This window comes from Triturus cristatus, chromosome 7 (genome assembly GCF_964204655.1).
Source record: "Triturus cristatus chromosome 7, aTriCri1.1, whole genome shotgun sequence".
Classification (NCBI taxonomy): domain Eukaryota; kingdom Metazoa; phylum Chordata; class Amphibia; order Caudata; family Salamandridae; genus Triturus; species Triturus cristatus.
In genome coordinates, this window is record NC_140590.1 from 655,360,277 (window position 1) to 655,374,819 (window position 14,543).

The window sequence follows — 14,543 nt, forward strand, 5'->3', positions numbered from 1 at the left end:
TGTTTTGCCCACTGTCACTTTCCGTTCTCTCCCGGCAATCCCACTTCCCCCTCCGTGGCACTCCTTCCCACCCCCTCCACCATCACCTCGCGCGATGCCTATTCTTTTCACTCCGTTTTCGGGTACTTCTCATAAACCACCACACTGCTCACCATTCCTTGGCCCCGGTCTCTAGTTACTCTATGCCTGGACCCTTCTGCCTACTTGGGCACGCCCTACTTTACTCGTGTGCCGTTGCGATACCCGTTCTCGCCTTCACCACGCGACCAATCACTGTTCCTTGGCCTTCTGAACACCGGTACCCACGGCCCTACATCAGACCCGTACCTACGACCACTATACGTCGCCGTGCTCACCACCATTTGTACTACTGTCCCCTTTTTTTCCCTCTTTGGTCCAGCTTTTGAGAATTGTTTTCCTTTACCCCAGCACTGTTCAAAATATGTGTAACCAGTCCTGATGATGGCCTTGAGTGTTACGGGCCGAAACGCCGTCGACTTCAACAGCGTTACTGTTGGCGCATTTACAAACATGGGCATTTGCTTTACTGTCCTTTGAAATCTCCTACATTTACTGTGTAGATGCCCTAATTTTGGCATAATTAAAGTACCATTGTTCTCTCTGTTGCGCCGTTTCACCGCTGTATATACCACTTTATGTGTCACTTGCGCCGTCACAAATCCCACGAGCACTTGTGCACAGTATTCTTTCGGTTACACTTTCACTAAGTGTCACGCAGTGCTTTTTAACCTACATGAAATGTACATATGACGCAATATGTTCATCATTTGTTGAAAATACAACTCTTTCCTATAAACTTGGTCTCCTGTTGTCCTCTCTGTATGGATTCATTCCTCTGATACTGTAATATACAGCTCACCTTTGAATAACTTGTCCTTCCATTGAATTCCACGTTGAGACATTGTTGTCTGATATCGTAATCCTTGAGATGGCGTGAGTTCCAGTCTGCCACTACATTCGACTGGCCCGGAATGTACTCGGCTATGACCGAGATCTGATGACTCAGGCAATAGTGCCAAAAGTCCTTTGCTATATCTACCAACATTGAGGACCTCGTGCCCCCCAGCTTGTTGATGTATTGAACCGCCGTGATGTTGTCCATCCGCAGTAGGATGCAACACGAGACTTGTTTGGGTGAAAGAGTCCTGATCACGAACGACCCTGCAAGGAGTTCTAGGCAATTGATGTGGAGATCTAGCTCGCGTAGGGACCAACGCCCTCCTGTGGAAATATTTCCGCAGCGAGCTCCCCAGCCCCAACGACTGACGTCGCTACTCTATGACGACCTCTGGCAGAGAGCCGAAAATGGCCCTGCCGTTCCAAGCCTCTACGTGGGCAAGCCACCACTGGATCTCCTCCCGCACCGCTTGGGAAAGAGGTACTAGGTCTGTGCAAGAGAGACCTTTCTGCAAGTGTTGAATCTTGAGCCTCTGAAGGGCCCGGTAATGTAGGGGCCCTGGAAAAATTGATTGAATGGAAGACGCTAGAAGGCCCACTATCCTGGCAATCACTCTGAGTGAGACCATCTGTTTGGATAACAGGGAGCATAGCTCCTTCTTGATATCCCGAAGTTTGGAGCGTGGAAGACTCAGCTGAGCCGTTTGAGAATTTATGACAAACCCCAGGAAATCTATTGTCTGGGTAGGACACAGAACTGACTTGGACTCGATCACGAAACCCATGTTTTGTAAGGTAACAACGTGGTCATGCGCAACTGCTGAACTGCTAGGGTTGGAAATTGTGCCATGATGAGAATGTCGTCTAGATAAACTATCATGCGCACTCACTGTTCCCTGAGATAAGCTATCACTGGCTTCAGTACCTTGGTGAAGCACCATGGTGCCGAGGAAAGCCCGAAAGTAAGGACCAAATATTCGTACCATCGGTTCCGCCATTGAAATTGCAGGAATCTGCAATGGGGAGGAAAGATGGGAATAGACAGATAGGCGTCCTTCAGGTCCAAGCGGACCAGCCAGTCCCCTTGTTTCAGGAGATCCGCCAAAAGATGGATGCCCTCCATCTTGAAGTGTTTGTAGGTCATGTAATGATTGAAATCTTTTAAATTGAGTACCAACCTGTAACCTCCGCCCTTCTTCTGCACCAGAAAAATATTGCTGCAGAAACCACGAGGGCCCTCATCGCAAGAGGCCATCGCGTGTTTCTGCAGCATTCCTTCGATTTCTGAATCTATAAAATCGCACTCTAGTTGGGAAAAAGAAAGCTGTCTGGGCTGTCTGACCTGATAAGGGGTCTGGAAGTAATCGAGCTGGAAGCCCTGAACCGTCTGAAATATCCAAGCATCTTGAGATAGTTGAACCCAATTGTGATAGAAAAACTGAGTACGCCCCCCCCCCCAAAGGTAGTACAAATACGTCCGGAGCTCTTACCTGAAGAGTCAGGGTTCTGGAAGCCACCCCGGTAGGATCCTCTATTGAAACACCTTTTGTTGAAGCACTGTCTGGTGGGGTAAAAAGTTCCCCCACAGGTGGAGTCCCACTCTCCTCTGCCTCGACCGAAATCTCCTCTATGAGGACCTTCTGAGAACTGGCGGCCAAACGAGCGTCCTCGGCCTCGTCCGGCCCTGTTGAAAACATCAGCTTGAAAAACCCTTTTTTTTATTATTTTTTTTTTAAACCGTTTATTACAAAATTCAAAGAATATACAAAGATGGGCCTACAACCTTCAGGCCGGCCGCTAGCAAACTTGATGAGCATATGATACACACAGTAGAACGCATGCTGCGGCAAAGGGAGACGTACAGGAGTTAGCAGCGTTGATGGCCACACCATCCGGACCCCACATAACGGTTTCTTTTTAACATAAATAACAACAACAAAAAAAAAATCAAACCACAAGGCAACCCACAATCGAAAACAGCAGCATGTGCTCCCCTAGAAGGGGGACCCTACCGATCCATGGGAGTATCAAGGGGGGGAGAAGGTCAGGACAGGGACTGGGTGGACTCCATGCCCGGTACCGGAGAGCTAAACCGGCTAAGGGGACGGGGCAGGCGAAGGATCGGGCAATAACGGCGGGGCACAGATTCCCCCGCGATAGGCGTTCCAGGGGCCCCATACTTTCACCCATGTCCCAGGCTTACCTCTCGCTACATACACCACCTTTTCCCGAAACATGCACCAGTCCATATTTTCCTTCCAGGCCGAAACAGTCGGGGACCTCTGGGAACCCCACAGTTCAGCAATATCGCGCTTGGCAACCATATATCCCAGAGTCACCCACCACGTCTGTGGCGCCGAGTAGTCGGTTGGTTCCCACACGTTCAACAAGCATCTCCTCGCTTCGGGCAGTAGCGACACATGCGTAACCACCCGCAGGACCTCATGCACACCACGCCAGAATCGCTCCACCTCTGGGCATTCCCACAAAATATGAAGAAAGGTCCCCAAAGAACCACACCCACGCTTACACAACCCGTCCACAGCATAGCCCATACGCAATAGCCTTGGCCCCGTTATGTAGACCCTATGGAGTATCTTGAGCTGGACGAAGCGAAGGCGGGCCGGTATGGCCACCTCTTTCGGGGAGGCCACCGCAGAGACCCAGTCCTCGTCGTCCAGCTCCAATCCATCGGCAACCCAAGCCTCACGAAGATTAGTCAGCAATCCCGAGCGGTCATTAATCAGTTTTTTATAGATTAATGAGATCGTGCTTTCCGGTACATGTCCATCCAGCACTCTATCCTCCAGAGGGGAGTACTCCGGGATGGAGGCGACGTCCGGGAAGGCGGAGCATAGTGCATGACAGATCTGCATATACCGAAAGTACTCCCTGTCCTGCAACTGGAATTCCGTCCGCAGCATCTCGAACGTTTTGAATCCCCCCCTCGTCCAGAGATCCCCCACCCTGCTGATGCCTATCATGTCCCACTTCTCGAAGCCCTTCGAGGTCCACAGGGAGCCCAACTGCTCAGATGCGTATAGTGGTGACGCCCGGGTCAAACGATCCTTCCACCCCATCGCTACATTAGCCGCGTGCCACACTCGTACCATGACACGCGTGGGGCCCGTCAGACGTGCGTCGATCGAGCCGGAGTAGAGCGCTCGATTATAGTCACCACCCGGCAGTAGCATCTTATCCATTTCAAAGGCCGGGTTTAGGGCGGGCCCGTATAGGCCGTGATTAATCGCAGCCAGCTGGGAGGCCCAATAATACCGTTTAATATCCGGGAGGGCAATCCCCCCGTCATACCACGGGAGCGTCAGCTTCGCCAGGGCGATACGCGGTCTCCTGTCCCAGAACAGGCGGCGTTGCAAACTCTCCACCTCGCGGAAGTAGCGCGCCGGGACGAGGTCCATTGCATTCTGCAGAGCGTACAGGAAACGCGGCAGCGACATCATCTTAAACAATGCCGCCCGGCCGAGCGGCGAGAGCGGCAAACGCCGCCAACGCGCGACATCCTCCTTCAGACGCTGGAGGGGGGGAAGCAAGTTTCGATCATACCTCCGCGTCCAGGGTAATGAAGACACCCAGGTACCTAAATCCCTGCGGGGCAATCTGGATAGGACAGCCCCGCGGAAGGATAGGAGCCTCCCCAGAGAGAACAGACACGCACGATTTAGCCCAGTTGATGACAAGGCCGGAGTTACGACCAAATGAATGCAATACATCAACCAGTACTATCAGTGATTTACGTGGGGAAGCCAGGTACAGGAGAATATCGTCAGCGTATAGAGATACGCGGTCCTCATACTCGGGGGTCCAGCGGAGACCACGAATAGAAGGTTCACACCGCAGCCACTCCGCCAGGGGCTCCAAGGCAAGCGCAAAAAGGAGCGGCGATAACGGGCAGCCCTGCCGCGTGCCCCTGCCCAACTCAAACGGAGCCGACACTCTACCGTTCACAACCACCTGCGCCAGTGGGCCAGAGTACAACAATTTAACCCAGCTAATAAACCCTGGGCCAAACCCAAATTTCGCGAGCGTCACCCAAATATATGGCCATTCAAGTGTGTCAAACGCCATAGTGGCGTCCAAGGACGCCAAGATGGCCGGCTCCCGTATGAACGGGACACGTGCGAGCACCCCATGCAAACGCCACAGGTTAAGCGCTGTGTTACGATAGGGAATAAAGCCGGACTGGTCCTGGTGGACCAAGTCACACACTACGCCGACCAGCCGATTGGCCAACACCTTGGCGAGAATTTTGGGCTCTGCATTCAATAACGAAATGGGTCGATAGGACGTGACCCGGTCCCGTGGCCTCCCCTCCTTGTGGATAAACACGATGGTAGCCAGACGCTGGGCTAGCGGGAGGGAACCCACCGAGTGGGCCGCAAGGAACATAGCACGGAGATGCGGCGCCAGCGTATCTGGTCGCAGTTTATACAACTCGATGGGAAGACCATTAGGACCCATGGCCTTGCCGGAAGCGACCGAGCGTATGGCGAGGGCAATTTCTTCGGAGGTTGGAGCGGCGTCCAACGACACTCTGTCCTCCTCTGAAAGGGAAGGCAGCGCGATATCTCTGAGCATGGCATGGGAATCCTCTTCAGAGCGGGAAGACACCGGGGAATACACCCCACGGAAATAGTCCGCGAAGCAGGAGACAATTTCCTCCGGTTCAGTGACACACACACCATTCGTTTTCTCAATCAACGGGACAACTCGACTCGCTCTCTCCTTTTTGTCCAGCCACGCAATCAATTTACCAGCCTTATCACCCACATCATACAGTCTCCCCTGTTGCTCTCTACTGAGGCCCCTGGCCGCCTCCGTGACGAGGGCCTTATAGGCCGCTTGCTTGAGTTGGAGAACATGTAATTTGTCATCCGTCACCCCACATTCTAGGTCACCCTCCAACTCGGTTATCTCAGCTTCAACACGGGTCACCTCCTCCCACTCGCGCCTCCGGGAGTGGGAAATAAGGGACAGGGCCTCTCCTCGGAGTACTGTCTTAAACGCCTCCCACAGTGAGACCGCCGATGACACAGACCCCACATTCTCGTCAAAATAGCGCTTAAGGGATTTAATCAGCTCTGCGCGAATGGTGGGGTCACGCAAGTACCAGGGATGGATCGGGACCACCCTACCCTCTCCCCTCGGCAAAATGTCAAAGTGCAACAAAAGCGGGGAGTGGTCCGAAATACCCCGTGCCAAATGGCGCACCTCTCCCACCCTCCCCACATAAGCCGCTGGGACCAGGACATAATCTAGCCGTGAGAGACTACCATGAGCCCCTGAATGGAAGGTGTACTGTAGCTGCGTGGGATGTTTTAAACGCCAACAGTCCACCAGCCCCAGGGTATCCAAGAGGCCAGATAACCACGCTTGGGCCCGGGGGAGATCCCTAGGGGGGGTGACGATCCACTGTTCCGGAAACTACAGCATTAAAATCCCCCCCACCACTAGAATCCCCTCCGGAAGGCCAAGGAGGAGGAGCCCCAGGTCCGCAAAGGTGGTCGTCTGCAGCCCCGGCGGGACATATACTGACACAAAAACGACCACTCTGCCCTCCATTCTGCCCACCAAAACCGTGTAACGTCCCCTATCGTCATGGCGCACCTCATCAATCTCCAACGGGAGCGAGTTTTTAACCATAATGCCCACACCCCTTGAACCAGACGTGAAGCCCGAATGGGCCACAAGGCGGTAGCCCCGTCGATTCATAGCGCAAAAGGAGTTGCCAATGAGGTGCGTCTCCTGCAGAAAAACTATATCGGGCGAAATTCGCTTCAAGAACTGCAGGACCACACCTCGTTTTATCCTGTCCCCCAGTCCATTAACATTCCAGGACAACAAACTCAGTCCCCTACCTCCCATCATAAACAGAAGTCATCACTCGTCCCCCAGAGAGCACTGTAGAGATAACACAATGATACGTTTGCCTTGTGGTGTAAACGAACAACACCCCACCCCAACCCACCCACTCCAACAAAACTCCCCCCTCCCTGCACCCCTGCATGAGCCCGGACAGCCCCCCCAACTTGCAGTGTGCCTGTCGCCCCTATAGAATGAAACTAGCTAGACCCCCTAGAGGAGGAAAGAGTACCCCTTCTAGACCCCACACAACCTCCATGGGAGGGGAATGTACAAAGACAGACGCTTGATCGAAAACAGCATCGTATTCGTCCAGAGTGAGGCCCAATATCGACCCCTCAGTCCCGATCCAGTGGGCCGTCTCCTCCCGCCGCCCCCCCCCCGCCCTCTCGATCACGATCCCCAGACAGAGTGTCCAGCCAGTCCCCGGCCGCTTCGGGACGATCAAAAAAGTGCGTGCGACCATCCACCTCCACTCGCAGCTGGGCCGGGAAGAGCATGGCGTATTTTAAGTTCAGGTCCCGAAGTCGGCGTTTGACGCCCAGGAAGCTCAGTCTCTGCTTCTGGACCGCTTGGGTGAAATCAGGGTAAAGGTTCACCTCCATATTTTCCAGCTTAACCGGCCCATGTAGTCTGGAGGCTTGCAGGATCGCGTCTCTGTCCCGAAAGTTAAAAATCCGGGCAATGAGAGGTCGCGGAGGGGCTCCGACCTTCGGCCTTCCCCCGGGAACTCTGTGGGCCCTCTCCACGGCAAAAAGTTTACTTAGTCCCCGAGGCTGGAGATGGGTAGCGATCAGGTCCTCCACAAATAGATCCACCGCCGCTTCCTCCCGTCCCTCGGGTACTCCGATGATGGGGATGATATTCCTCCGGGCCCGACTCTCGGAATCCTCAAGGCGCCGATCCATAAGTGCACTCGCCTGACTAAGCCGGCGCACCTCCATTTGTAGTGCCGCCACCTCAGTCGTGAGGCCCGATGCGGTTTGGGCCAAAGAATCAACTCGGTCGTTGGTCTTGGAAAGATCGGCCCTCACCAGGCCAACATCCACGAGGACCGCGTCGATCTTCTGTGCCAGGGTGTCAAACCGCTGGCCCACCGAGGCCTTCATCTCGGAAATGGCGCCCATGACGTCGTGGAGAGTCAGATCCGTGGGCAAGTCCGGGGCATCAGAAGGGCCCTCAGGGGACTTGTGCGGTCCGCCGGGAGATCCCCTCTGGAGGGTATAGCGGTCCATGCTGTTGGCCTGATGGACGGTGCCACGCCGGGTCGACTTGGTCTTTGACCGATCTCCATCTTGTTTCGTGGCCATCGCCCCTGGTCCCACAATCGCACCAGCAACGCCGTAGAGGGCAGGCAATCAGGGCCACGAGCTCCGGGGGGGCCACCCCAGATCGGCGGGGTGGGTCACAGCCGGCAGGCAGGCAGGGTCCCCCAGCGAGGCCACACCAACACAAAAAGCTCCGCGATCCCACTTGCAGAGACGGTGCGAAAGCGAAAGTGCGGGGTACGCGACTCGCCAGGCCCGCCGTTGTTGTTCACTTTGCCACTGGGTCACCCCCCAACGCAAATCCGGGGTCCGGCGAGAAGAAGGCCGCAAACTTCAATCGGTGTTCACTCCGGCACCCGAGGTCCGATTCGAGAACGGAAAACGGGTACCACCTCAGCTCAGGCTCACCAACACAGTCCCCTCAACCGAGGCAGGATGAATTCAGGATAGACGTAGGAGGTTGCGGAGGTCCTCGGGAGCCTCGCACCTACGCGGCCATCTTGGTTGCGCGCTAGGCTCCTCCTCCTGAAAAACCCTTTTAATGCCGGACTGCCCCTTATCCAAGGTCGTGAAAGTGCCCACATACTTGGCTACGTCTTTGACGAAACGGTCCCCAAAAAGGTGTCTATCCGCCAGGGTACCAGGTTCTGCCGCCGCCAATTCTGTTAGATTGGAGTCCATGCGCATGAGTATTGATTTGCGCCGCTCAGTAGAGATGGCACAGGTAGCATTACTCAAGAGACAAATGGCTCGTTGAGTCCATCCTGCCAGGACATGGGGGATCTACTGCAGTCTTCTAGGGCCATTTCCAGGATCTTGGCCAGAGGACCGACCACATCCAAGAGCTTATCATGGCACCCACGCCAGGCGCGGTCGATACCCTTCTTGGGGTCTTTTGCGAACTTCTTTAGAAAGGTCAAGAGGCTGGAGTCTATATCTGGGGTTTCGGCCACCTTATCGGAAATATCTGGTCTAGGGCATTCAGAGCTTAGCCTGTTGTGTACCTCTTTATCAAAACATTTGCGTAAATTATCATGCAGATATGCAGCAACCTCAGGAACGGGTAACCAATCCGATGACCTGGGATGAACAATATCAGTGGAGTTAAAAGTAAATGGAGTGGGAATGACCTGAGGTGTTTCCACGTTCTTTGATTTCTTTGTTCTTTTCTTAGGAGGAGACTCATCCGGGGTGTCAGAGTCCAGAGTATCGGGGTCTGTGCCAGTGTTCGGAGCCTTAGCTTTATCAGCATCAGGACGAGGAAGCGAAGAGTATGAGGCAGAATGAGGCCAGGGCTTAGGTTGTTCTGGGGGGGGTGATTGGCGGGGCAGTGAAACCATGGCGTTTCGCAAATTTTTCAAGTTGTTTAGTTCTGGGTTTTAAGGCAGTAGCTAGTGCCTGCTGTACAGTTCCCGGAACTGCTTTCTCCAGGGCCTTGTTGATCGACTCCTGGACAGAGGCGTCCAGGGCCTCAACAATGTTGTCCTCGATGAAAGGATTTTCCACTTCCTCTTCATATAAGGTATCATCCTCTTCGTAATGGACCCAGTCCTCCATTGCGGAACCAAACTTGTAAATATATTTGCCCATAAGGCAAGGAAACAGAGAGGAGTAAAGGGGAGAGCCAACCCACAGCACAGATAACAAAAAGGTACCTAGCTCATCAGCAAATCTGTAGCACAGTTCTTTCAGCCCTCAGTGCGTAGTGGAGCCAAAGAGCAATACTGTACATAGGAGGTATGCTCCCGCCAGGCCCAGATAGATTTTGCAGCCAGCCAGGCGTAGGGGTGATGCTCAGTGGGAATGCCAGTGAAAAATGAGCAGAAACGAAAGAAAAACTAAAGTAAAATGGGCAGTAGTGACATGCGTAGCCCAATCCTACCAAATATAGCCCAATTGGGCTACGCACGTCGAAACCTAAAATAAAAATGAAAGGGGAAGGCTCCTAGCGCACTCGGCTGATTAGGGAAGCCTCTGCGCTTATATTTAATAAATAAACTCACCGCCGTAGGCAGGCGGTACCAGAGAGCGGGGAAAGGTATTGAGTACGGAAGCGCTCGGAGTGCTAAACACCATCCCGCACAGCGGGAAATTCAAACATTGTTCCCAGCGACGGGGAACACAGCGGCATTAACAATATACTTGTCTGATGACAGCGGGAGCGGACCCACGAGACCGGGCACGAGGCTCACGCTGTCAATCAGAAGCGCCACACAATCCGAGGACAGCAATAGACGCGCTAACAATCAGAAGCGCCAAGTTGAAAGGCAACAGCAAGTCAAATACCAACAAGCACGATAGTCGTGCTCAAGCAAATCTAGAGCAGCGCGAGCCGATATCAAAATAAATCTGCATAAATCAAGCATGAGTGTTAAAGAACGTAAATTACACTTAACTGCCTGCGTGAGCAGCAAAGAAAGAGGACGAGTTCCGGTGATGGTGGCTCTTATGGGGCATTACAGGATGTGATGTAACATGTGCATCATGGGAAATGTAGTTTTATTTACATGATACAAGTTTTCATTGGCTGCTGTGAGTGGCAATAAATAGAAAGAGAAGCATAATACGAAGCCTCCGGTCCTGTAATAGAATTGCAAAAGGAATTTCAAACTTTAGGCAAAAGTAGCTGATTTGGAAAAAAATCTCCAATACAGCTGAATGGGAGAATTTTTCCAACTCTGCTACTTTGGCCTTAAGTTTGAAATTCCCGTCTCAATTCACTACAATTCTTTATTTATTGGGTGGACCCTGTAATCAGCACTATGATAAGTAGGCGGAGTTAAACAATGCTAAATATGTGGGTTGGGTGGAGCTTTGGGGCAGTGGGTGTGGTAAATTTTCAAGTAAGTAATAGCATGTTGGTTCTAAGCACACGAAGGAAGAGAGCAACACTGGGCATTTGTTGGGAGCGGGGGCATTTCAGGGAGGTGAAGCACACAAGCTGAGAGAACAACACGGAAACACCAGACTGTGGAAGGGAGTGAGAGGGTCGGGATGGACGCAAGTAACAACGGAGAAACAATAATATGAGTCCAATTGCGAGAGGCGGAAAGACACTACTGAAGCTATCAATCTGTACTTGGGCCATTCTCCATCTGAAGGATAAACTCACAATGGAGATATGAAGAAGAAAGTGAAACTGCACCCGCTGGTCAATGAAATGAAGGGAAATTAGAGTGACAACGACGCCACCCAGTGGTATGTAATGAGCAGGCTCTAAGCCCTCCTTATGCTTTAAAAAAATACAAAAGATTGTCACGTGACAGCACTCAGGCAAGACCTAAAAAGAGACTATTTTATATCTTAAAGTGCACTGAATCATCACATTGTCACATTCATTTTTTTTCTCCTGTTTGCATTATACACTGAAATGAATCATTCTTTCTTTCATACTTTTGCCCAGCATTAGCTAAGCTGGTAAATCTGGCTTTAACATTCTATACAGTAAACGTGTATAAAATGCATGCACACAGCATTTATGCATGTCTTTGTTTGCATGTGTTAGCACAGAAAAAGCCAATTAAAACCAATTGACTTTGCCATGCTTGTTTTACATTGGAAATTCCACGCCACAGAACTTTTAATATTTTAGGGATCAATGGAAAAGCATGGTAGATACATGGGAGCGGAGACCAAGAAATTATGCTCTGGTTATCTTCCAGCCTACGTTGCGGTGTGCCTTACTTTTTTCATATCTGTGCATCTTTTCATGTATGTACGTATTTTCATGTCTGTCCATCTTAAATGTTTCACACGTACAACACTGTGCCATATCCGGAAAATTGTACCTTTATCCTTCAAACATGTGACATTATTGATCACAAAACAAGTTTTTTAAATCTAAAATCACTGACTGAAATGAAATTCCCAAGATAATCGAGTACCTCTTTTGTGAAATTAGTTATTTTTCCTCAACTCAAACAACACTTTTTCAGCGGCTTTGATGCATTCCAAAATACTTCTGCGCTGAAATACAATATAGCTGTTTTAAACACCTTTGAATGAATGGATATTTGTTCATTGAAGGATAGAATCAGCACAGCTGATGGAAAAAGTAAATGTAGAGATCTAGAAACCAACTTCTGAATTGTTTTTTTACCTGACTCACTTGACAACAAATGATTTTGCCAGCAAGAGGGCACCTCATCCTAAAATAGGGCAGCTCAGTGGAGCACGAGAACCCTATAAATATCCATTGTTAGATCCTCGCAAAAGCAGCTTAGTAACAACTGAATCAAGGACAAACAGTGGAAAAAAGAGAATGGCACCACATCCTTTAAGACATATCATCAGTACAGCGCAGGTACTCGGGTCCTACCCCACCCATTGTGGAGCCAGAGTCCATTCTCCGTATCAAAACTCGCCTATGTCCTCAAAATAAAACTCTACTTTATTGAGCAAACACTTAAGTACCTCCAGCAAATGCAGTCAAGCACTGGTTCACCTTGCTCTCCAAGCATAAAGGATACTTGATCATCCACTGAAAACAAGAAATTAAGCTGATATAAAGTTTTGACCTCTGTTAAAAACTTACCATTCTTTGTGATATACGGTGAGTAGTAGCTCATGCGGATGGCTGAGTAACTTTAAAAAAGGTTACATTACTTAAACCCTAGTGTCTATTAAAAACATAGGTTTCTACCTACAAAGGGGAAACAATAAAGCCATCCACTTTACAAGTAATTATTGGGGGCAAGTACCTTACATCAATAGCCTGGTAATCCATGAGATGTGTATCCTATTGAAACTTGCCCTTTATTATAATACATCAAGATATTGTACCCTGAACATAAAATGTTGCACTTTCAGATGGAAATGTCAACCTAGGAGGGTTTTTCAACACAAGTCCATCCCATGTTTTGCACCTCAGGACTTTGAGCAGGGGCTTTATTAGATTTCTTTGCACACAGTGAGGGATGTAGGCTAATTTCTGAGATTACAACAGACTGGAAGATACATGTATCTTTTTATTTCCCTGCATATATAGGTTCTTTTGGGGACTCCAAAGTTTCAACAGAAGAATACATTGGATGGCTGAAGGATTACTGCGAGTCATTTTATTACGGACTGAGAGTAAGGATCCTGGAACCCGTGTCTGTAAAGGATGCAGAATGTGTGTTCCGAGTCAACGAGTACACTCAGAATCTACAGATTCATGCAGGTATTTGTGGAGGGGAAATTCAATTAAATTTTATTTTTTGTTAGGGTGAACTGTTGTGTTGGTTGAGTAAAAGAGGGAGGAGTGTTTTTAATTTTGCCAAAGTATTGTGCTTTTATTAAACAAAAAACATATGTACACATGACAGTCGAATTCTGAAAGGGTTTATTAACAAAAGAAAAATAAATTCTCTGTGAGTCCCTGAGTTGGCCAACCTGGAGGCCCTGTGCAAGTACAAAATAACAAAACACTCTTAGCAAACACAAGGCCCCAAATATATAGGATGTTACCTGTACTCTTCCAATGCGAATCACATAATATTGAAAAACAAAGGTAGTACACAGGTGCCAGAGTCTGATATCTTATACAGGAAGAAAAAACCTTCAGTTGTTACAAGAATGTAAATATTTTCAGCTAAGCAAGCTAATGAACACTTTTTTTGTCTCTGGAGCAAAGAGATAAAAGAGAGGCTTGAATAGACATAGATGGGCACCTATTAAGCCAACACATCTAGTTCAGCACTACTGGGGGCAGCCAGGGGCATCCAGTGAATGACTAAAAGATGTTTTACCACAAAGTGTGCAAACAGTATATGTTTTGATAGATATATATTTTTCACCAGAAGATGTAACAACCCAGGTAGACAAATTGATATGGAGAGGGTTAAAGGTTCTATGCAGAACATCATTGAGTGCTTATCAACCTTTAACCGCAGAGGAACTAACTTGGGTCACTCTCTCTCTTACTCTCTCTCTATGTATGTATGTATGTGTATATATATATATATATTCACTGACAAAAACATAGGTTTCAGGGACGTTATAGTTAGTTGGACATTTCACTCATACAAAACCAGAGAAATTCGGCTGTTATAGTTAGTTGAGCCAACTATAACTCGCGCCCCCGCAATGCACTGCTGATGACGGCACATATTACATCATTCATGACATGGTCAGTGACATCACTGATGACATCATCCAGTGACTGTGTGTTTCTGTAAAGTTTAAATATGTTTGATATATATATGAGATTTCATGTGAAGGTTCAAATAATAATGACTTACCGTACATCTATGTTGATTAACCATCATTAGAAATGAAATTTATAAAGGAAACCTTTGTTGAAGTGCTGCCCAATCAGATGACATGATGTAAAGAATGTAAAAAAATGTTTTTCCTTTAAATACCGTATGCCATTGGATAAACTGCGTCATGTGATCAAGTCCCCCAGGAGGGATGAAACGCGTAATGGCTGCCTTGTTTGTTTAAGTCTTTGAATAAACGAACAGATATTTGAAAAGAATCTTGTGGTCCGTGCTC

The 14,543-nt window shown here is 49.4% G+C and overlaps 1 protein-coding gene across 2 annotated transcripts in view; it reads left to right on the forward strand.

Moving 5' to 3' along the window:
- Positions 1-14,543, forward strand: part of AMZ2 (archaelysin family metallopeptidase 2) — a 414,175-nt gene that overhangs the window by 97,741 nt on the left and 301,891 nt on the right. For both annotated transcript variants that reach the window (XM_085617283.1, XM_085617284.1), the window contains one exon: positions 13,054-13,227. In XM_085617283.1, coding sequence (XP_085473409.1) covers positions 13,054-13,227 — 174 coding nt within the window. The remainder of the gene's footprint in view (positions 1-13,053; positions 13,228-14,543) is intronic.